The sequence below is a fragment of the Grammomys surdaster genome, unplaced genomic scaffold, assembly GCF_004785775.1.
Source record: "Grammomys surdaster isolate TR1022 unplaced genomic scaffold, NIH_TR_1.0 224, whole genome shotgun sequence".
Taxonomy (NCBI): Eukaryota; Metazoa; Chordata; class Mammalia; order Rodentia; family Muridae; genus Grammomys; species Grammomys surdaster.
Genome location: NW_021604669.1, coordinates 8,376,180 through 8,401,016, shown reverse-complemented (window position 1 = coordinate 8,401,016; position 24,837 = coordinate 8,376,180). Strand labels below are relative to the sequence as shown.

The 24,837-nt window shown below is 41.8% G+C and overlaps 1 protein-coding gene across 1 annotated transcript in view; it reads right to left on the bottom strand.

Moving 5' to 3' along the window:
• Positions 1 to 24,837, bottom strand: part of Kcnq3 (potassium voltage-gated channel subfamily Q member 3) — a 284,757-nt gene that overhangs the window by 13,427 nt on the left and 246,493 nt on the right. The window contains exons 4-10 of the mRNA XM_028773244.1: positions 23,795 to 23,967; positions 19,056 to 19,211; positions 17,650 to 17,760; positions 15,760 to 15,855; positions 14,305 to 14,399; positions 10,671 to 10,697; positions 216 to 418 (exon numbers count right to left, since the gene is read on the bottom strand). Coding sequence (XP_028629077.1) covers positions 216 to 418; positions 10,671 to 10,697; positions 14,305 to 14,399; positions 15,760 to 15,855; positions 17,650 to 17,760; positions 19,056 to 19,211; positions 23,795 to 23,967 — 861 coding nt within the window. The remainder of the gene's footprint in view (positions 1 to 215; positions 419 to 10,670; positions 10,698 to 14,304; positions 14,400 to 15,759; positions 15,856 to 17,649; positions 17,761 to 19,055; positions 19,212 to 23,794; positions 23,968 to 24,837) is intronic.

Below are 24,837 nucleotides of genomic sequence, written 5' to 3'. Positions count from 1 at the left end.
TCGTGCACTGGGAAGCTTCCTCATTTGTGAGTCATGGACTACGTCTCCTATGCATTCAGCCCAAGTAAAGTAAGGTATGAAGTTGATTGAAGGAGGGATGGGAAAAACGTGCTTTGTAGATTCAGGAGGTCTTCAGTGGAGAGAGGGAAAGGTGAGAAGGAGAAGGGAGGGCTGGGAGAGGAAGTGGAGAAGCTGAAAGAGGAGAAGGGTGTTACCTTCAGAACTCTGCCAGAAAGCGTAGGCTTTCATGCGGAAGGCGGTGCGGAAACGCTCTTTATTGTTTAAGCCAACAGGCTTTGGCTCTTTGGAAGGGCTTTCTTCTATGGCATCTACATTCAGAGGGGTAAATAGCTTTCCTTTAGTATTGCTACCACGAGGATTAGAAAGGCGAACCCGATCCAAGAGACCCAGCTTTTGGCTACAAAATAAGCAAAAGTGAACAATTTTCCTCCTTCAGTGCAGGTTCTTGTAACTTCCCATCCCTCCATAAAGAATCACATTGTCTTCTGAGGATGTGTGGAAACTGTGCACCCAGAGAGCTAACCTGATGCAGCAGATTCGAATTGGATGGGCTTGGGGAGTGGTTGAAATCCTAATTCTAGCGTGGACTATTTACTCCTGATTACATCTTGAGCAAATTTCCAAAGTCCCTGGATTTCCTCCTGGGTTTATGTGGAACCTAAAACAGGGGCAGGATCTGCAGTGGTCTCTTTTACCAAAGTAGTTTCAAGTGCCTGCAGTCAAGTTCTCTAAAATAACACTATAGTTCAAGGGGAGTTTAAATAAGAGGGAAAGTACATTGACTTAACTTTTCTGAGAATGCCTTTATAATTGTTTATTAGTTACCTTCATTAGTTTTTTATAATAATTAATTAATTAAGCTTTATCATACTATGCATGTATTGGAAAAGATGCAGCATCTGTAGGGTTTGTTACTATCTATAACTTCCATGCGGGGAGGAGCCTTGTTATGGACCCTCCATGGGCAAGATGGAGTTACTAATGTATAGTCACATACAACAAAAGTTTGTTGTTCTTCATGCTCTTCTTTCTATCAATAACTTCATTTTTCTCCTTAGCGTTTTCATGGTGTCCCAATAGTGATAAGCACAGATAGATTTCATAACACACCAATCAAACTCAAAAGAATGACATAGATTACACAAAGCAGGCACATTTTAGTGTTCTGTCCACAAACAGGTTCCTCTGATAGAACCTAGTGGGTTCATAAGCTTTGATGGGAAACGTATGCATTCAGATTACTAACTTTCAATCAAAATTTAGCATCCCTTTCCATTATTAGTAGAGGTGACAAACTCATTCCTGATCTAATTTGTGAGGGTGTTCAACCCAGCTTAAGGCAATATGTTGCCCAAGGTACACCACAGAAAAACTCTTGTCTGATTCCATTGAAACACTTTTTCATAAGCCTGTTTCAGTACAATGTTTCTTTTATAACTGTACATTACATTAAGTATTTTACATTTATATATGTTGTGTGTGGTTGTGCAAGTGTGTGTGCTGCTGTGTACATGTGGAGGTAAGAGGATAACTTGCACGAATCAGCTCCCTCCTTCTACCTTGATGACAAGGGCCTTTACCCGCTCAGCCATCTAACCATATGCAGCATAAATATTCTACCATATATACCACTCCCCAAAACACACTACCAGGTCCTCTTGCTTTTCAATGCCCTTTCTTGCTATTTCAGCCAGCAACATCATTAAGTGCCATTTGAAGCTATGTGTGAATATGCACATAGTTTTGCAAATTCAGCACTCTAGTGCTTCAAAGGCAAGTGTTTCCCAACCGCCCCCACTCCTACTTGACACTTCTAAATAGCTGGCATAACTCACACATAAACTTCAAGGACAAAACTAGGCTGGGTGGAGCCATCTTGATAACCCATGTGACCTAGGACACATAACTTTTCCTTGTTCTGGTTGCAAGACTCCTTATGTGCAAGATGGTGACCTTAAGCTTGCATTCACAAGGCTTATTATATGTCAAGTGTGCTAATGCCTGGAAAATGCTTATCCCTATCTATGATGCAAGAAGCCTTCACTAAGCGCTGGCTGTCACCACTATCTTCAAAAAATAATCCTCTTCTCATAGAAGTGGTAGAAAGCTGATGACATGTGTGGAAAGGATCAACATAATTCCTTAGGGCATAAAATCAGGCTTTTGAGTTTTGATTAAAAAAAATATGAAGTGAGACAAGTGTGTGGATTTATATAGCATTTTATATCTACTTAATGCTTGCCTTAAAACTCAACATTCTGCCTTGGTAAAAGATAAAATGTGAAGATATTAATTACAGATAAACTAAATAAAGAGAAAATTAATGACAGCCACTTTGTCCTGACCTGAAATTTCAGCATGACCTCTGAATACTGGAAGGATAATGAGAAGACCCTCTTACTCTAACAGTTCTGAGATTCAAGATTCATTTTCTTGGAATTCAGATACCCCATTGCATCTCTTAAGAGTCTGAATTGCTTTGGCCATGCTCATTTAATAGCCCAGTGGTCTCAGATGACACTTTAGACTGTCTTAGGAATACAGATACATTGGCATAGAAGCCGCAGCTCTGAATTACTCACAGCCCCCATGCCTAAGAGGCTTACAGAATTCCTCCTCTAGTGGATGCTCAGCTTACTTATTAATTGGGTTGCATGAAATCTAAGACCCCAATAGATAATGAAATGCAAGGCAATGTTGGTGAGTGAACCTCAAAATCCATTTCTGTCCCTCTCCATATGGATTCCCAGTGCACAATACAGGCCCTGTTCTTGGAGTATAGTGGAGAAGGTGCTGACAACAGTCTTCCTTGGAGAGCAAGAGTTCCTAGTCTGTTAAGTGCAGACAAATAATATCCCTATTTGGATTTGAAAACTAAACACAGATGAAGTAGGGATGGAAAAGTAAAATAAAACTGGCCCTAGGTTTCTATTTCTGATCACAGCACCCATGTTCAATGGGGATTCTAGCCATGTTCCATGGTGCAAAGTTAACTGACATCCAGAACTTTGATGTGCTCTGATAGCTACATGGAGAATCTATATCTCTTTTTACTTCTGAATTACAATTACTCTAATCTGAAACTTTGGCTAGTGCCTGAGCATTAACCCCCAGGGTAACATTTCAGCATGTTCAGATGTTCAATATAATACCCAACATGCAATATTCCCATAGCACGTTCCAAGGTGTACACATCTATGGGGCTTAGCCACCAGCATTCAAAATTTAACTCACTGATGATTTTTCTGCTACATAAGATGGCCTTAGAGGGCACTGGCAGCATCTAAAGACAGTTTAGTTAAACAACAATTTGGAAAACTCTACTGGCCTCTTGTGGATAAAGGCAAAAGACAGAGATCAAGACAGAGTATAAAAGTGAAGCCCAAATGCTTGTCTGAGTTGGTTTCCTCACAATCATTTTTCTCCATGTAGTCACTTTTGTGCATAAACAGTACACCATTTGATCCATAGTAAGCATTTGCTCTTCAGGTAGAACAGATGCATTCCAACCAGCATGTGAGGTTAGTACTAGCATGGTTCTCATCTCAGTGGCAAAGACATTGAGACACAGGGAGGGTGTGTAGGGTGCTCCAAGTCACACAGAACACAAAAAGAGTCAGTTCCAATTCCTGTGACCACTCCCTAAGTTTACTACCTGGTTACTTTGAGGCCCTGGTTAGAAAAGAGACAGGACTATAGATCTGAAGGGATCCAGGCAGCTGGATTCAATTCAGCCATGGTGTGGTTCTCTGTTGTTGCTTGTAATATCACAAAGCCTCATGATCTTCATCAGTATGTTATTAAAATGAATACTACCATTGCAAAGATCTCTAACCCAATCTCACGCCATGATTCTGACGGCTTTCTACCATGTACAATCTCATCACATTGGCTTTTGCCGAAGATAGTGAGATGGAACAGGTGACATACATCTCCATAGGCTCCTGAACCAGTATGGGATAATACTAAAGCACATTAAAAACTGCTAAAATTAATCTTAGTATTCATCATAAATTATTTAAGTCCTGACTGTCAACACTCCAGGTATTTCATTTTCCTGCAAAAAAGCAGTCTTTGGGAGATGGGACATTCCAAGTCTCTAGTTAGTAGCTATTGTATCCTCTCTAGCTCCCTTAGCTGTCGTGAGCAAAAAGGCTGTCAGTCAAGTGGTCAGCCAAATTACTCTCACGTTACCGCCAGCCATCTTGAACTTCCTGTGGATGTATTTAGAAAACTATATGACAAGGCCCAGCCTCAACTATGGGTGTCTGAAATAGTTAATACCATATGCTATGATTTACTGAGGTGCTAACAAGGTGAATCTGTGACTGGGCTAAAACTAATGACTATGATTGCCTGAAGAATGTACTCCCAGGTTTTATTATCAAGCTGTTGAAGTTCCCTGAGTAAGGAAGCCTCTAGGGGCTGACTCTTCTGTTCTTGCCACAGTTGGTCCAATTAAAGCCTTCTTTGCTTGGCCTTTTCACATCTTTAGTTATGGACTGATCTGGCAACACAAAGGACACAGCAGAGACAGCAGTGGGGGCAGTGATGGCACAGGCAACGGGAAGATGTGGCCGGGGCAGCAAGAGTGGAGAAAACAGCAACGCAGTGAGGACAAATAGCTGAGGAAGACACAGATGTGTTTGAGAGCAGCCAAAACAAAAAGGAGAGCAGCTGAAGTAGATGATGGTGAGAGAGAGTGAAAGCTAGGAACTGAAGATGATTAAATCTATGAGGCGGCAGAAAAGGAAATCTGTTGTTGATTCAGCTCTCTAGGGTGATTCCAGTGAGCTGTTGAGTCTTTAGGATCAGAGGTTTCAGATAGACACTCCTCAGGCTGAGATACATGACACTGGTTCTTTGTTAATGGCTGAAGAATCCCCATTGCTAGCCCTTCCTGGAAGCTTTAACATCAACTCTACAAAAGGGGCAAAGAATATTGACTTCATAGGATTACACAGGGCTGGTAACACTTATACAACCTAATGGTTCCCATACCAGAGGCGTCATGAGTCTTAAATATTAGAGGGCTCCACCTGCAGTTACTCAGGCCTGCCTACTGTAAACTGCTCACTGATGTCAAACACAAAATATCCAGGGAAACAAAAGATACCTCTCCATCATTGGTCACAGTTTCTATCTGAGTAGAAGAAAATGATCTTGTCCAGATGATTACAGCAATAGAACTTTGAGCTGTATCTTCTTCCACATAAGTTCAAGCCCTAAAATATGCCTATGAGTGTGAAATCAACATGCTATACACCTATGAGATGTAACCAAGTTAAAATCATACTGGAATGGGTGGACTTTTGATCCAATGAGTAGTATCTTTATAATAAAAAGGTAAGAGAAATTTGACACAGATACTCTAAGGAAGGAAAAGGCCATGAGAAAGGAGAAACATGAATTGGTCTGATGGCAAACCAAGGATTGACAGTGGTCACCAGAAGCTAGGAAGTGGCAAGAAAGATCATACTCATAAGTTTTTAGAGGGAGCATGGTCCAGGCAACATCTTGATATCAGAATTCCAGCTTCCTTAAACCATGGTAAATTTCAGTTGTTTTAAATCATCCAGACATTCAGTTTATGGTAATTATTTTTAATGGCTGTCTGGGGATACTAATGTATCCATCATTGAAAATTGAATGGCTAAATAAGTGTAGCCTTCAGACTTGTGGGATGTGCTAAGGAATGAGGAGATTGTGGGGAGAGAGGAACATCTTTTTTCACATATTCATATACATTAAAATGGAATTTCCATATTTTTTGAAGAACCTAGAAGAATACATTAGCTATTGGCTAGTTTCTTCCCGTTGGAGGAGGTAAATCATTTGCTTGGGTTATAAGTGTAAATGGATACTCAATGCTTGAAAGAGTAGGTCACATTATCATAATCAGTATCCATACATGGTCCAGCTTTTCCTGAATCAAGGATTTATCAAGGCTATGGCATACACACCCCTACTTTGCTGGTGGGGACAGTATCTGGCCTGCCTCTTTGTTGCGCCCAAAGCCAGGCTTGGTAGGTAGTATGAACTGTCAGGCCAGAGCCAGTACTGCAAATAAAACCTATGTATTGATTCTATTCCGACATCTATGTCTCAACCTTATCATAATCCAGTGTGAGATGTGTTTAAATAATCACAATATCCCAATTATTTCCCAGGGAAAATAGAGGCATACATAGCATTTACCTCATGACAGGAGTCACTCAGGATATAACACTTTGGCCCAAATCTCACTTCAGCACATCTCTATTACTCTACAGCTTGGGCCATTGTTGTAGGTCTGGACAGCAGGAGAAAATACTAATTGTATGGGGTCATATTCGAACCTCTTGTTTTGTACTGAGTAGCGATTTTCTCATCAGTAAAATTACAGGATTGGGTTAAGTGCTATCAAAATTCTCTTGCCCCCTTTATAATCACTGATTTTGGAGTCTGAAAGGACTTTATTGCCAACAGCACACATGTCTGTGAGATGAATTTCATGTGGTGATGTCAGAGGGACAGAGTATGAACGACAGCACTGGGCTGTGTGCTGTTCTTCTGCACAGTAGGTTCTGGCTCTGTGCCTTTTCTGGTCTCCATAGCCTCCTCTTCTGGCAAGGACTGTAGCTCCGTGAGCCAAGACAAGGCAAAGGAAAAACAAACAAGCAAAGGGACATCTGCAGTGACCATCTAAGCAACTGCATGGATTAGCTCTGTGCTTGGGACCAGGACCTGTTGTCCTAGACCAGCTCGATCCAAAAACTTCCTTGCAGCTTCCTACATAGACACTGTGCAAAGTCCTTAACCTCTTTGAATCTCAGTTATTATGGATAAAATGAAGATTAAAAACAATATTTAGATCATATAGTGACTATGAGGTTTGATGTACGTAGAGCCATATCTGGCAAAAAAAATACTCATTCTTTATCAAGTTACTGTCATTGTTTTAAATTCTATGATCCAAAGAATAATTGTCTGCCAAATTAGAGAGTCATCATCTCAAGGCAAGAGAAAAGAAAAGTGTCTGGAATGATGTTTTTGCTCTTCAAAGACAAATACACATTTTGAAGGATGTTTGTTATTCAGAGTGAGTTGTTTGAAAATACAAATTGAACAGCTGGGTTCAAGCAAGCAGTTGTCAACACAGTTACCTGATTTTAGAATTTAGAACTCGTAGTTTCCATCACAAATACACCCTTATTTTCAGCAGGAGTCTTGATGCCTATATTTTGAATACTTATAACTGATGGTTAAAGTAATGGCCAGAACATAAAATACCAGTCTCTTTCAACACACTTTAGAATAAATGAGGCTTTGTATAGTTTAGTGTGGATGATCCTTGGTGCAATATTATTACTAAGACTTTGAAATTAATGGATGGACATTATGACTTGACAGATAACAAATGTTTTTGTCTGCTTGCTTTTACATTCATCATTCATGTGGGGAGTGAGTATGTTATTACATTTAGGAACTTACTTCCTCTATTATTTCAGTTCATCCAAGTAAAATCTAATGGCATTTGCCAATCATGATAGCTTAATCCACTGTGGTAGAAACACACCACAGTGGTTGGCCTGTAGTGATCTCTATTTTCTAAGACAAAGAAATTGTCCAAAGCATGAATATATAACCAAATTTGGCCAATATGTAGGCTTCCCTGGGTTTTGAAACTGCTGGCTCATGAGTTTAAGTATACAGAGGAAAGAAGAAAACATTTTATCATGGGTCTGCTAGCACACACAGATTTATCAGTACATGGAATGTTGGCTATGAGAGTAAACTTATCATGGACTGAACAGAGCTAGAAGAGAAAAGAGAAAAATCCAGAAAGTCCTTATCCTTGATCCTAAAGGCTTCTAACCTTCAATTAATGAATATGTCAGCTACTACATTTCTTTTAAAGGTTAAAGTAAATTAGTGCAAATTGACGTTATGATACTTATATAATATAGACTTTGTTTATTCTTCTTCATCTACCCACTATCTATCTGCATTCATCCATTAAATGAATCCATCCTACATTCATCTATATACCTGTTGGCTCATTAACTTATCCATCTTCCATCCACCCACTCATCCATTTACCTATCCTCTGGCTACCCACTTTCACTGTGTGTGTGTACACAAAGTTGACCAGGTTGTCAGATTATGTTTAGGTGCCTCAGAGATATCCAGTCTACTAGTGAAAGCAGACAAGAAAAAAACACTTTAGGTAATCATCAGTGGACATGGATGTCTCAGAAGGACACTGAAGTAGGATCAAAAGGAACAAGACTGAGGGAGCAAGAATGAAGAGTCAGAGAAAGTCACTTTCAGCAGAGTACAACAGGCAGAATCCCAACTGGAATGGACAACAGAGTCATATAAAGTCATACAAAAGAATTCTCTGCTGATGGACACTGCTTTAAGGCCAGATCATGTCTCCACTGAGTTAGCTGAGCTCTTTTGGTACTCATGAACACTGAGGGAATTGACTGCTTGTACTTTAGGGATATTCCTTCCTAAAGGGTATTAGAAGGATGAATCCTCCACCCTGACTTTTTTTGTGTGTTGGTGGTGTAAGGTGTGTGAGCACCACTCCTTGGAAGTAACATGGTGTAAGATAAGTTATTTATTCACTCAGCAAGTTTTTAAGGTGTTCCTTCTATATTTCAGGCATAAATTTAGCCTCAACACTGATACATACATATACATGTACATACATATACACATAATGCATATGTGATACACACACACACACACACGCACTTCATTACAGAAGTTCTGAATCTTAATCAAGGTCATCACAATGTAAATATTGAAACCAGGTAAGAAGAGGTAGGGGAAGCCAACTGCTTCCATTTTTATGAATAGAGCAGCATATCATGTCAAGTGTTCAGCTCTCTGTGACCCTATCATGGAAGCTGTTTCTTTTTCTGTTGGTTAATCTCACGAGCATACACATGAAGAAGGAAGTGTACCATTATCAGAGCCAATCTTCCAGTCAACCATAAGTATTCAGCTAGGCCACAAGCAAGTCCACATAAAATCAAAATAATCAAGAAAACCCTAACTAAACAGTCACACTGTAAGCAAGCAACAACTTGAGATCCCACCAATATGCTAACTAAATGATTCCTTTCTTACCCTAAAGAATATAACTGGATCTGAAAAGAAACGGGAAACATTACTGTTTCCTCATGTTGTCAAACAAACAAGCAAATGTGAGCTGTTTGTTCTAGAAAGAGGTAAGAAGATAAAGTTCCGATTTTTCTCTATTTGGAGATAATACTGAAGTGAGATTGGGACGTCAGTTGATTGGCAGCCTATGGAAGAAGCTAACCATAAGGTAGCAATGAGCAGGAGCAAGGTTTCTTTTATTTAAAGCATCTGTTTATTCTTGAACATTTTGTTGTCACCCCACTCCCTGCCTTCTTGTATGAAGGAATTGAGCCCACACTTCCTCAAGATCTCTTTGTCTCTTACTCCAGGCTGTGTGTTTATACTTGCTCCCATCACCTCCTTCACCAATCTGCAAGCCCTAACTGACTATGGTTCAAATCCTGGATGAAGGGGATTGAGTGACTTCTATAACCAGCTTTGATCTCCTCTCAGGGTGAGACAACAGACACCCAACTCTAACCCTAACAAAGCAGGTAATAGATTTCCCTCGGTACCCTGGCAGAGTTGAGGGTTCTCACAAAGGCACAAATAAGCTGGTTGCTGCCTTTCAGGGGGCCTCGTTTCCATTCCCAAAGAAACACTCCCAGGAAAGCCTCAAATGTCCCTATTTGGTCACCAATTGAACCAGAATCAGAAATTTTAAGGCATATTTGGAGTAATATTCAGTACACTTAGCATGATTTCAGTTACTTGCAACTATAGTCCACTTCAGAAAACTGTATGTGTGTGTGTGTATGTGTGTGTGTGTGTGTGTGTGTGTGTGCTATAATCCAAAAACAATACTGCTCTTAGCTGTATATTGTCATCTCTTATCACCTCATACTATTTTGTCAAAATGAATCATCCATCTTGCTTTATAAACTAGAACAGGGTCCAGACCTTGGGCACCTTTGACAGCAGGATAGGAAGTTGAGAAAAGTAGTCATACACAACCCTGAATCTCTTCTTGCCTCTGTAGCAGTCTGCAGTGTTTATGATTTATTGAAATGCCTCAGGGATATAGGAATAATGAATTGCAGTCTGTATTTTGCTTTCAGAAATGCCATCTGGGAGCCCAATGAACAAACAGAAAAAAGTACAATGGTAAACATTCTTTTAACATTCAGGTCTGACTTTGATTTTTGGTTTTCCTACTTAGTTCCTGTAAGAATTCATAAGGGATAGAGGAAGCTTTCTGAGTCTTGGTCTCCTTGTACACAAAGCAGGATACTAGGACTTCTCTTACATGGTGACTTTGCAGATCAGCTGTGATAACCTTTTCAGAGCTTAGCTCTGAGGAGACAGATATTCAGTATGTAGCTGTTGCTATTATTCATATGACTAAATTCGCATGAAAATGACAGAGGAATCGGTGGTCAGCAACAGAGTAAGCACCAAAGACTAACTTGTGACCAACATGATTAGCTAGCAGCTTTCCACCATGCAGGACTGAACCCTCCCCACAAAACAATGGTGAAATGGGGAGGATATTCATAATAAAAAAAATGTACCTGGCTGCTGCTTCCAGTTGTTCTTTCCTATAAAAAGGGAGAGAGAGAAAAGAGAAAAGGACCCATAAATGGCATGAAATAGTTAATGTTGCCCTAAAGTCTGTCTTAAAGCTTTGTGTAGATGGCAGAATACGATAAATGGAAAAAGAAACATTCTGGAACAGGATGGAAGATATGGAAGGAAATCAAAGGATGATGCCATGTGCCCCATGCTCCTGCCACCATTTTGTCCTATGCTCCCAAGTTTGTCTTAGCTGCTTATTCGTCCAGGAAGTGGTTGATTGCCTACTCAACACCATGATCTGTCACTCAACTCAGAAGGTTTGTTTTGCAGTTGAGGCAGATAAGGACATCAAGACTGCCAAATGTAGTTGCTATACTCCCATCCCTCCCTACCACCATGGTCAGCAGTGTTCACTGTAAAGTGAATTATTTCATGTCTCTTCTCTCATCAGCTATTATTGTAAGTTCCGGTGTTTTGGATGTGTCAATTAAGCCTTATAACAACTCTAAGAGTAACTACTATTGTCATGCTATTTTTTTTTCTGTTGAGAAAGTAGAGGGACAAAGAACTGCATAAGATTTCAGATGTGAAGCAGTAGAGTTGTGATCTTAAACCAGGCAGTGTGTCTCTAGAATATGCCCTGTAGTGATGAGGTACTGCACATGCTGGCCACATAGTCACTACTCCGAGCCTTTGCTCAGCTTTGCCTAGAGTCTTCTACCCCATTTCTCTACATAGAACAGTCTTGCCCATCTATCAAGCCCACTGGGCTGAGCCTCAATCCAGACAGGCTGTTCTAGCTCTGGGATCACCAACAGTGGTTTCCTAAGGCTGTAATTTCAGAACTTGGTGTCTTTCTTTCCTATTTCACCTCCATTATGTTTCTAAGACTCCTCCAGTAAAGACTTAATCGTCATCAATTGAATAAACTTCTATGTATCAGGTACCAAGACAGATATAGTTATATCTTACTCTATTTCAACCTCACATCAACTCCTTCAGAAATGGGCATTGTTTATATAAATATCCCTTGACCCAACCTCTGGGATGCAGATGAAGATGTACCAGAGTACCACATACTTCTTTCTAAAATAACTTTTTCTTCCCAAATTTAAAATGGAAAGAGCAAGAGCACTGGCATAACTGGGCTCTGGTTTTTGTTCCAGTATGTGCTTGCCAGATCACATCAGGTATTAATTGTCTCAGTGTTCTGACTCCTCACTTATAAAAATGGTCATAATGAATGAAGAAAGAGAGGTCCAGGAGAAATCACAAATGAAGACAAGATTTCTTTCTGACATGATAAGTACTCTGGAGTTAGTGTGTTTAATGTTGTCCAACTTTGTGAATATACCAGTCATCAAACCATCAGATTCTCTTATAGCAAGTTAAGTGTATCACAATAAAATTGCATTTAAAATGTAAATAAAAGGAAAAAATCCTTTAGGAAGCAGGTGAGAAGACATTGACCTATCTGCTTTTTCTGTTACTAACATACGGTGTGGGTTGCCATTCAGGGACATTCCCTTCCCAAAGGAATGGCTCATTTCAGAGTGGTTGCTAAGTGAGTTTCTCTAGTGACTTTGTACTTTTGTCCTTGAAATAAAACAAGAAAGAAATGTTCCCTCTTAGTTTAAAAGCCATTCCCATATCACAGCAGCTGTCTGCAACACAATGTAGCCTTCAAGTGTCTGACAGCCAGGACAATGCTGTATTTATAATAAATCAACCAAAAAGAATAGGCCCATTGCCAAGGCCTTGGGATGCACAGTAAATGAAAATCTTCTAGACTCTACATTCAGTCTGGGTACACATGTTCTTGGTTTTGAGTCCAAGGTTATTTTGTTTTCTTAAGGGGGAAGATACTGTCCCATTCTAGGGAGGCTCTGATTTATGCAGTCCCAGTGTCTAATCAGTAATAGCAGTAGTAGAATTTTAGAAATACTATTAGCAACATCCAAGCAAGTAAGTCTAATTAAGTTAGAAGATACAGTGAATAACCCAAACGTGTTGCTTTATTTAACTATTAATCTATCGCTTCTTGCCTCTTCTACAAGTCCCCTTGACTTCTTCCACAAGTCAGACCCTCTCTTTTCTCTTCTTAATGCTTTACCTCAGCTCATGCCATCAGACCTCCCTGAGAAGCAAGAGCCCAGTGAATGAGAGGCAGGAAAGGTTTTTCTGGAACAGGGCTTGAAATCTCGAAGGTTGTGGTCTGGTTTTACAGTTTCATCTTAGTTATGGCCATCAATTGTAAAGTTTTAAAGCAGTAAGTCCATAAATCCAGTGCTGTTCTAGTTCTTTCAATCTTTTAAGATGGATTGATGAATGAGCGTGAATGTGTCTGCACATGTATGTGGAAGCCAGAGAACAACCTGTAGGAGTTGGTTCTTTCCTTCTGTGTGGGTATTAAACACATACATCAGGCTTAGTGGCAAGTGCCTTTAGCCACTGAGCCATCTTGTTGGTGTGGTTTCCTTAAATCCCTGCCCTAAGTCATGGTGAGAACAGAAGGAAACGTGGAGGCAGCGTGCATAAGCCAATCATAGATCTCACACTGAGTGCGTGGGAGACTTGGGTAGGTGTTGAGAGAGCTACATACCTACTGTTGGGTTGTATTATGTTTCACTGAAATGACAGGTACTTGCTTGTGTAATATGCTTCAGTAAACACTGCTTCAAAAGCAGATACCATCCCAGCAATGAGCTAAGTGTGCCTCTACATTTTCGCCTTAGACAAGGGTTCTAGGGGTTCAACATCTGCCTACATCCAAAACTCTAGTTTCAAGACCACAGCATCAAAACACTGAAAATGAAGAGCCTGTTTTGGAATCCAGGCAGTAAGAAGAAGAGCAAGTGCATCGGGAAACTATGGTAGAATGGAATAATGGCTCATGGTCAAGATGGTTTTACCACGATCACCCTTCCTTAATAATATCTGAAGATGTTTGGCTCTGTATGTTCAAAACAATGCCTCCAACTCTAATGCACACCTGCATTTGTGAACACTGACTTATCTCAGAGAACTTGTTATGACTAAACAAAACATGAACTTTGATATTTAAAATGTAGTGGACATCAGTGCGTTGTTAACTTCCTCAATCCTTTCCTTACGCTGGTCCTAGGAGGTTATCCATCGTCATGGCCTTTAGTTCAATTTTCCAACTTTGAAAACATTGTTAATGGGTCTCCTTGGTCATCTGTGCTTTTCTTTCCTTTGTGAAGCTGTGAGTGTAGGATAGAACAGGTGAGGGAATAGTCACACTGTTAGAATTGTGCTGGCTTCAACTTTGTCTCTTCTCTGACTCTGTTAACACTGACATTTTCTAGTGCCATGCTATTTACCACTAGTTGGTCACTGGAATCATCTAGAGGTTTTTAAAGATTTGAGATGCCTGGTTTACTTCTCAGGATTCAGACTTAATTAGGTTGGGTATGTTTTAATATCAAAATTGTTCTTTTTTTTTTAAAGTTCTCCAGTAATATTAACATGTGGCCAGTCCATAATGGGAACCATTTCCCATTGCCCTGGAGGACATTCTCTAGCAAACTGTGAGACCATAACACAAAGACTAGACCATGGTAATGAATGTTAGACATACACTGAGCACTCAGATAACTGACTACTTGCCTGAAAAATGGGAAAGAGACAACTGATTCATAAAATCTCCAGGTTGCCACCAGATCCATCCTGTTGGGGTTGGTAGCATAATATCTCCAGGCAGCCTGAGGAGGAGAAAAGAAGAAATGGAATGGCATGGCCATTACATGAAATGTTCACACAGCATCCTATGACATTCAAACAACTCTCAAGCTCTTGACTCCAAAGCATTTAAATTTGTTTATATAGTGAGGATTCAGAAAAGCAGAGTTTCTTGATTTCTGTAGCTTCTTTGAAGACAAAAACATTCTTGACCATTTTAGAGCTACAACTGGTGTTGTGGTGAGCTGCGACATGGGAGAGATGAATTGGGATAGAGAGAAGAGGATAGAAAATCTCGGAAAGGAACAGTGACTGTTCTTTACAGAAAGCTCCTTAGGACTGACCAGTCAATAATATAGGAAAATAAACAGTCTTTTGTGCTACTTTTGAGTTTAGGAGAGCCTAGCAGGTGGTTCTCATAGACTAAACTTCTGGAATACTCTAATGGCTCAGGGTTTGAAGGTTTAAAGGAATAAGCAGACTTTGAACATTGAGTCTGGCTTACAACCATATCATGTAGGATGCTATCTTGTAGTGTCAGTCCCACAGATCCACAGAAGCACCTACTGCAGCCAGATAAAAGTTCACAGCGCATGCCAATACCCTTGGAATTCAGGAAGGCACAGCTGGGACACACGCCCCTTGCTCCCAACAGTTCATACAATCCTAAGATATAAACTCCCTCTGTTGTCTAGTAGAGAACAGTTACACCTGTCTTATCTCTGTCATTACTCTTCCTCCAGTCTATGGTTGGAAGAGTAATGGTGATGGGCAGAAGAAGGTATCCAACATTTCCTGTTCAATGTTGAGGGTATGGACAAATGGTCCAATAACCAATATTTTGTACATGTTTGTGCTCCCCCTTTATTAATGGGTTTTCTACTGTTTACAGACAGGAGGGTATTTCAAAATTCCTTGTAGCTCACTAAGTTTCTGGATTGTCAGCTATCTCGTTTCTGTTGGCCACTGGATCAGTCCTAGGGTGGGAAGAAGAATAAGAAAGAAGCTAAGAGAAGTCACAGGTCTAAGCCAAATTCTTCATTCCAAAATTATCAGGAAACCAAAATCAAATGGTTTTCCTCTTGAGTGCTGAATCCATTTCTTGAGTCGCTTAGAATTTGGGTGGAAAATGGTAAGGCTTTCACTATCAACACACATAGACTGTGTAGGAAACTGTGGTGATATCTCTAGCTACCCATAAGGGAGCAAATGCAAGCTGGTCCTCTTCTGCCTAGGGATGTGCCTTTGTTCCTTCTCTCTCTGTCTCCATCTCTTTCTTACACACACACACACACACACTCTTTCTTACACACACACACACACACACACACACACACACACACACACATCCCTGGGCCCATCCTAGTTCACAGGTACACAGACCTGGATGAGTTCAGCAGCTGGCTTCCTTCTCTTCTCAAAGTGCTTCTGACGGTGCTGCTCCTGAACCTTCAGCGCCAGTCCTGAGCCAAGGATGCCCTGCAAAGAGAATTCCAGCCTGTGTCAGCTGCACTGGGCTCTCTCAGCACCCCTGCCTTATGTCTGGTGTAGCAGAGAATGTAGGTCTCAACAACACTCTGAATCCTTTGTTGTCATTTGAACGTGAATTGTAACTCATAGATTCATTCATGTGTTTGAACCCTTAGGCCTTAGCTGGTGGTCCTTTAGGAAAGTTGTGGATCTCTGAAGAGGTGGAGCCTTACTGGAAGAATTAGGTTACTAGAAGTGGGTGTAGATGTTTTGTAGCTTGTTCCTATTGGCTTGTCTACTCTGCTTCCTGATTGTTGATGTGATGTGACTAGTAACTTCCTGTTCCTATTACCATGCCTTCCTTGCTATTATGTACTGTAAGACAAAATTAAATCTTCCCCTACATATTGCTTCTTGCTAGACATTTTGGTCATAGCAATTTGATGAGGGGTTCTACAGTAGCAATAATAGAGGAAGGAGGGAAGGACGAAAGCCATGCTTTCTGCTGGAGAGAGTAGGGAATCTGATTAAGAAAAACAAGCTGAAAGCCAAAGACACCTGGCTTGCAATCTGATAGCCATAGTCCAGGTGTGACACTCTGGGCACTCTCTTATCTGAGCTCTGTCTTTTCAGGGACCACTGGCTCATAGTGGGTCATAGTACCTATCTGACAGTGATCTCACAAACAAAAGGGAAAACCTAGACGACAAGTAGGAAATGTTCAGTAAAGGATAACACACAGAATAGATACCCTACATATGATAATCAAATTCTAAATATTTTAGCTGCTTGAACAGTATCCTGGGACATGTTCAATAGGCAGATTTTCCAAGAATTGGATCTGCTTTGTTTTCCAGGTCAGACATTCGTGTGGACTAAGGAGATAGACACATGTATTTAATACAAAAGGGAATTACAGATGGTATAATACCCTGCCAGTTTCATAGGTGAGAAAACGGGCACGAGAACATCATAGCAAAAGTCAAATAGCTGGGAAAATACATGTAAGTTGGCTAGTAATGAAGAAACAGATTCTCCAGTTTAGAAAAAAAGATGGAGGGGGAGCAGAGGGATTGTAGTTTAAGAATGTTCTCTTCAAGATGCATAACAAGGAGCCAGGCTTTAGAACTGGCTTGGCTTGGATTCCTGACTCCACATCCCAGGCATGTTTATAACCTTTACAGTTTTTAACTCATACTCTTGGCATGAAGAATAAATGAGATGATGCAGGTAAAACATTTGGCATGATTTGGGCACACAGTGGGTCCAATATGAGCTTTCTATTTTCACTCTCATTATATCGACGTTGGGGGAAAGTATTCTCTCATGTGTCAAGAACAACTCTTGACAGAAATGAAAAAACATGAAACAAAAATGTAAGGCAGCAAGTATCAGGCCAAGAAAAGAAAAAAGGGAAAAAGAAATTCATATGTGAAGTATCTGCTCTGTGTTAGGTTTTGGGCATCAACAGATGAAGATATCAGTCCTTGAGGGCAGGCAGAGATGGAAACCTGCTAACCCACATGGAGTCAGAATGGCCATGAGAGGGGGCCACTGTCTTAGACTGAAGATGGCAGTACCGTTTAGCAATCAAGGAAACATTTGAAGATATCACTCCTGGTGCAAGGAAGCAGCACAAGCATGAGGGAAGGGGGAGGCACAGCCATGCTGAGGTACCAGCTGCTGAAGTGATAGGGTGTGGCTCATCGAACTCAGGACACAAAAGAGTGAAATGTGAAGCTCGGGATTTGAGCTGGGTCTAGGCATTAAGGGGAACTTCCTGTCACAACTGAAAGAACTTACTGCTGGAAGGGCAAAAAAGGAGACACCGATTAAAGAAAAGGTGGCAGCAATCAGACGTCCTTCCCAGGTTTTAGGTGTCTTGTCTCCATAGCCAATGGTGGCTAGTGTGATCTGAAAAAGAGAAACATTCAAACGGGTTTCCGCAGATAAGGAACATCAGAGGCAGTCAACTGAGCTCTGCTTCTCAGCCTCTGCGCCTGCTCAGATGCTGCTCTCGTTTGTATATAACAAGATTCCTATACTGCAGTTTGATTTTAGGTTAGAGGTGTCCAACTAATTGTGAAAATGTGCACACATACGTGAGTGTGAATGTGTGTGTGTGTGTGTGTGTGTGTGTGTGTACAGTTGCTTCTCTATAGCCATAGCTTTCACATCTTGGGATTTAAGCAACTATGCTTCAAATATTTCAATAAAACCAAATGATCAGACAACAATAAAAATAATACAAATTAAGAACTACAGCATGCCAACTCTTTACATAGTAGTTACATGTCGCTAGGCACTAAAAGTAATCTAGGTTTGATTTAAATACAAAGGAGGATATGTGTGGCTCGTATTCAAATGCTGCAATGTTTTCTAGGAGGAATGAGCATCAGTCTATTTTGATATGTTCAGAGAAGTGGAAGAAATGGAAATCAGCTTCCTATTTACACCAAGGAATAACTGTATTTGTGTATGTATGGATTTATGTACACTCAAGTTATGAGTTGTGTTTGTCAGCGTATTTGGGTATATCATTATTTGTGCATATCTGACTGTCCCTGTGTTTGTCCTGAGTAGTACATTCCAGTGCGTGGCTATGTGTTTATCATGACATAGTTCACAATACCATGGTCTCTGCAGCCTGCCTTCAAATCTCGTGCTTTAAACTAATTTTTAAACTAATTTATCTTCTATGGTTCTTGCTTCAGTGTTCTCACTTAAAAAAAAAGGCTAACAGGTGTTTGGGTTCAAAGTACATTAGTAAGCACTAACTACTTACCACAGTGGTGTGGAGCAAATTAAGGGTTTAGTAAGTGCCAGGATTACTACTTCCATATATGTCTTCAGGTCTGTGTGTCATGCATATATCTGATACTGTGGCTTTGTTGCATGAACATGGCTCGACTGATCACCACCTATGACTGACAAGGCCAGGTTCCAGAAAACCATGCCAAAAGACAGTTCTGGGCACTAGTTTCTTACAAGCTCCATGAAAAACTGTTTCTAGGAACAGTTCTCATCAGTAGAAACTTCTTGTTTCCTCTCTGTAGATTTGAAGGTGGAAGAGGTCCAGCCCTCATGTTTGGATGCAAAATCACGATGACTTGAATGTGCCCATACCCCGCTCTTCATGTCTTTCTGCATCTAATGGTCACGTTTCCATACAACCTCTCTAGGGTTGTCTTTCAAGGAAGGTGACTCACCAGGCCCCACCACAGAGCATCTGCATAGGTCTCAAACTCCTCTTTCATCTCCTCTCCTTGGGCATCCATCTCTGGCACATCTTTCTCCACCAGGTATACAAGAAATGAAGAAAGGATGAGTGTCAGGAAGCCGATGTACCAGGCAGTGATGAGTTCCTAGAACAGTGAACAACAGAGGGACTCAGTAGGAAGCCCTCAGTAAAAGACTGAGCCAGGTAGTCTGAAGTTCGAGTTCATGTTTGTTTGCCATGTTTACCTTGCCTGAGTCTCACTTCCTATCAATGGAAAACAGGAGGCACGAATGTAGACATTTCCATCATTAACTACTAGAATGCTGTAAGCTCTAGGAGAAGAGAAACACTCCATTCTAGGTGACCTGATGTCACAACTCAGGAGGTTTCATGAGAAGATGAGTAGTTAGGAGAAATTGGTTATTTCCAGAGACAAGCACAGAATTTGGGAGACTTCATGTGTCACAGGCTTGCATGGAGCAGGGCCAAAAATCAGTTCCATGGGCAGATTACTAGCAAAGGGCAGTTAGTGTGGCCCAGGAGACACAGCCATGGACAGGGACCCACCACCCTCACCATTTCATTGTATGATTCAAAAGAGAACTAATCTCTCTTATTCATCAGATAAGAACTTTGGTTCCTTTAAAAATTTAGTTATGTTATGTGAATACAGTTTTGTTTTAATTCCAGAAGTGGGATATGGGGCTGCTTCAGATTATCCACAGCTGCTAACAATAATTGCCTCATGTTCTAGGAGGGCTATGATTATTTTTGTCATCTGCAAATAGTTTACATTTGGAATGCTGGGGACTCTTGAGATGGTCTAAATGCAAGAGCCCCAGAGGGCTTATGGTGGCTGCCGGTCCCTGCTCATGCTGGTCTCTGCTCATGCCGGTCCCTGCTCATGCTGGTCCCTGCTCATGCTGGTTCCTACTGCTGATGCTTTTGCTATTGCTGGATTATTGGTCTGAGATATTCTGTTGATGAAGATTGGACTTGCCCTAAGGAATTCCTGCGCCTAAGCAGTAGGAAGCAGTCTAAAGGATGCCCCTTTTCCTTCTAACCTTCTTTCTCTCCTACCTCGTGTTGAAGGGTTGGAAGGGACTAGGGTAGAATAAGGGTTGGAAGGGGGTTAGACAATAGAACCCAATGAAGTGGCTTAAAAATACGCCTACAATGTGTAACATACTGGTTTTCAAAATAGTAATAATATTAACAATAAAAGAGTAGAACAAAAGAGTCAGGTAGGTGTCCTGGATACTCCTGGTGGAATTCAGACAAGCCTTTTTATGTTAAAGTGATCTTGCATATTAGAATATATGAAAACACAAAAGACAAATGAGATCTATGATTTCATAGTGCCGCACAGTAAAAAGTAAACAAGGCTAAGTGACTGATTAAAAGAAAATGCCAGAGTTAGGAGAACTAAGAGCTGGCAAAGCTTCAGGCTGATGGAGATGATCTTTAGGGGGTCTCTGTTGCTTTAAGTCCTCTGTTGTTCTCCTGCTGAGGTTTACCATGGTGGGGGGAGAGTCATGATTATGGGTGAAGATGATCTGGATGTAAAGTTTGTGTTCATACTGAGGCATCTCAGGGAGCTGTTGATGGCTCAGCTGTCCTTCCGATGGCAGTCCACTGCCAGCCTTTGAGTCAGGAAAGGCTCACTGACAGTTCTTATTGCGTTCATTCTCATAGTCCCTGCCGCCCACACTACCCTTTCCTGCAGGACCAACTGAGGAGACTCCAGCCATCTGCATTCACCTCTAACCTTCATTATAATTATTTCCCTGGATCGTTTTACTCCATTAGAGAGAGTGCTGTGGTCTGAATAAGAACTTCCTTTCCAAACCACTTTGGAAATCAGTGTGGCGGTTCCTCAGAAAATTGGACATAGCATTACCTGAGGATCCAGCTATACCACTCCTAGGCAGATACCCAGAAGATGCTCAAACATATAACAAGGACATATGCTCAACTACGTTCATAGCAGCCTTATTTATAATAGCCAGGAGCTGGAAAAAACCCAGATGTCCTTCAACTGAGGAATGGATTCAAAAAATGTGGTATATTTACACAATGGAGTATTACTCAGCTATTAAAAACAATGAATTCGAGAGGTTCCTAGGTAAATGGATGGAACTACAAATTATCATCCTGAGTGAGGTAAACCAATCACAAAAGAACACACATGGTATTCACTCACTGATTATTGGATATTAGCCCAGAACCTTGATATGCTCAAGATGCAACTCACAGGCCACATGAAGCTCATAAAGAAGGAAGACCAAGTGGGGGTGATTCAGTCCTCCTTAGAAGGAGCAATAAAATACTCAAGGGAGCAAATATGGAGACAAAGTGAGGGACAGAAACTGAAGGAGGGGCCGTCTGAAGACCACTCCACCTGAGTATCTATCCCATATGCAGTCACCAAAGGTAGATGCTGATGTGGAAGTCAGGAAGTGCATGCTGATAAGAGCCTGATATGGATGTCACCTCAGAGGTCTTCAAGAGTCTGACATATTCAGAGGCAGATGCTCACAACTAGCCATTGAACTGATCATGGGGTTCTCAATGGAGGAGTTAGAGTGAAGACTGAAGGAGCTGAAAGGATTTGCGGCACCATGAGGAGAGCAACAATACCAACCAACCACAGCTCCCAGGGTCTAAACCACCAGCCTGGGAGCACTTAGGGGGGGATCCAGGGCTTTAGCTGAATATGTAGGAGTGGAGGGCCCTGCTGGGCATAGGTGGAAGAAGAGAACCTTGACCTCATGAAGGCTGGATGCCCCAGGGGGTGGGAATTTTGAGGGTGGGGAGGTGGGAGTGGGGGGGTAGATAGAGGTTACATCCACAGAGAAGAAGGAGGAGGGGTGAGGGGATTGGGGGTTCCTGGGTGGGTGGGGGATGGGGTAAGGGGACAACATATGAAATGTAAATAAAACATCCAATAAAATAAATTAAAAAAAAAAGAACTTCCTTTCCTAGGCTCAGATCTGGAACACTTCTTTCCGGGCTGGTGGTACTAATTTGGAAGGCTCTGGCAACTTTAGGGGTGAGGGCTTAGCTGGCAGAAGTGGGTCACTAGGGATGGGTTCTTGGAATGGCTTCCCTGGCTCCAGATTCCTGTCTTAGGCTCCACTTTCCTGGTCTGCTATGATGCAAATGGACTCCAGCACACAGCCCTGCTGCCACAGCCTCAGTGGCTCTACCCAACCTTCCTCACAACATTGTACTAGAACTCTGAAACTGTAAGTCAAAACACATTTTGCCATCCTCACTGTTTTCTGAGATGTTGTGTAAGATCAGTGTCAAGATGTGAGGGCTCAGTGGCGTTTCCTCAGTAGTGTCACTGTTTTGGATTCAATCTGCTTCTCCCACACTATTAGGCCTCTCTGTTCATAGTCATCTTACCTTCCCCAGAGTGTCATAGGTACACCGCATTCAGGTACAGTCACACATGCAAAGGTGAATGGTACCAATATTGGAGTGGGAGGTTCTCCTCTGAGGGTCTGTCCTGAAAGCGGTCTGAGAGGGGAAAGGAAGTTGCCCACTCCTTCCCCAGGGGTTTTCTGAAGACTACTACAAAGCCTCTTGCTTTGTAGACTGCAGCTGGGAACCTCCGCCTCCCTGGACTCCTGCAAGCCAGAAGATTTGCTTGGTGGTTTCTTTAGAAACAGCTGCTTGATCATGTGAAGCATACACATATACCAGCTGTGCTGGATTATTAGGTGGTGGTATAATGGTTGTCATCAGGAGTTAAAGTGTGCTTTGCAGGCATTTAAAACACTGTTCAAGGAAATCTTGACTTTGTATAACTTTCACTAGCAGCTTTGTAAGAGTCTATTCCCTCACAGGTCAAGTATTCCAGCAGTTAGCCTTGGGATCAAGGGACTGAGACCGCTATACAATCAGGGTTTGGAAGTGATGGCATCAAATATTATCCTGTTTTTAAAATCTGTTCTGTAGGATCTGCAAGGCCTTTTTCACATGCTTTGGTGACTCAGAGCTCAGTTTCCTGACACATGGGATCAAACCAGCACACCTGACACTGGAAGCATGAACTGGTAGAGATCCTGGGGCATATTTGTCATGGGAATAGTGTCTGGCTTGTTGTAACTACAGGATCAACATTAGAAATCTGACTCTGGTAACACAGGCTTCTATCTTTGTATCTCTGAATGTCAGAGGAGTCAAGTATGGAACTTATCCTAGAGTTTGAAGAATAGATAAGAAAACAAAACAAAACCCAAAACAAAATAAAACAAAATTCCCAAAGTGACACAGATAGAGTTTGGATTCATATTAGTTGGTGGGCCTCCCACATCTTCCTCCCTTCCTTGTTACACTCTGCCTTGTGTGAGCTCATTCTACCTTTTCAACCATGTGGAGATATAGATATTATCACTCAGCTGTTGAATCATAAATGATAATCTCTACTGTGGAAATGAGAAAACTGAAGGCCAATGAGAAGTGAATCATTTAGCCAAACTTATTTGCTTATAATGGAGCTGAGATCTAATCTCGGATCCACCCACGGTCTACATCCACACCCCTGGGCCACACCTGCATATGCTTCTTTCTCTACTTCCTCCAATTTTTCCTTGTTATTAGCATTGTCAGTGTTTTCAGCATGACCACCCTCATGGACACTACAGGAAGATGGTTCTGTAGAAAGGTACAAGCAGGAGAGAAGCCTGCATTACTTCACGGCTTTCCCTTAACACTTACTTTGCTGTGGGCACAGATAGCTGAGCCCAGGAGCTTCCAGGTGCCACCCCTCCTATCCATTCGAAGCATGCGCAGGATCTGCAGGAAGCGGAGGCTTCGAAGGGAGGTGGCCAGGACATTGCCCTGGTTTCCCACGGCAACCACTGGCACAGAGGCAATCAGCACGAAGATGTCTGGGAAAGAGGACAGACCGTGACAGGAAACAGAGAAGGTTATGCAGAAGAATGATCCCATCACTGGCACTGTCTAGGAGCTGACGAACATGTCAAGCAGGGACTGCCCTAAGCAGCTGTGTTGAAGGTGACATCAACTACCAGTGATAACAGATTATGCTGTGAATGATGAGGCAAGGAACCTCTCAACACCATCACTGGCTTCCTAGGAGTTAGAGAAAGACCCTGTTAGACTCCGCCTCTGGTTCTAGAGTGCAGAGGTACAATTTCTCCAAGTGCCTTCTTATGTGGCACTTGGTATTTGATATCAGATGAGTTGTGGAGAAGAGGGCATGTGGGCTGCTCAGGCTACAGAAGTAATGCCTGATGCTCAAACTCTGTCTTAATGTGTGTGTGTGTGTGTGTGTGTGTTTCTGAGTAAGCAGAACATGAGATGGGAACTTGGGTGTGATTTATTGAGAGATTAGTTCAGGGCCACTAGAACCAGAACTGTGGTGTTGGGGTGCATGATGGTTTAAATGAGAAGGGATCACATAGGCTCATACGTTTGAGTGCTTGGTCCCAAAGGTAGAACTGTTTGGGAAGGACTAGGAGGTATGGCCTTGTTAGAGGATGTGTGTCACTAGAGGAGATGGGCTTTTGAAACCTCAAAGCTACACAGGCTCAGTTGTTCTCTCTCTGCTGCCTCTGGATCAGCTTGTAAGCTGTAGTCAGTCTCTCAGTCTCTCTCTCTCTCTCTCTCTCTCTCTCTCTCTCTCTCTCTCTCTCTCTCTCTCTCCCTCCCTCCCTCCCTCCCTCCCTCCCTCCCTCCCACCCTTCCCCTCCTTCCCCTCCCTCCCTCCCTTCCTCTCCCTCCTTCCCCTCCCTCCC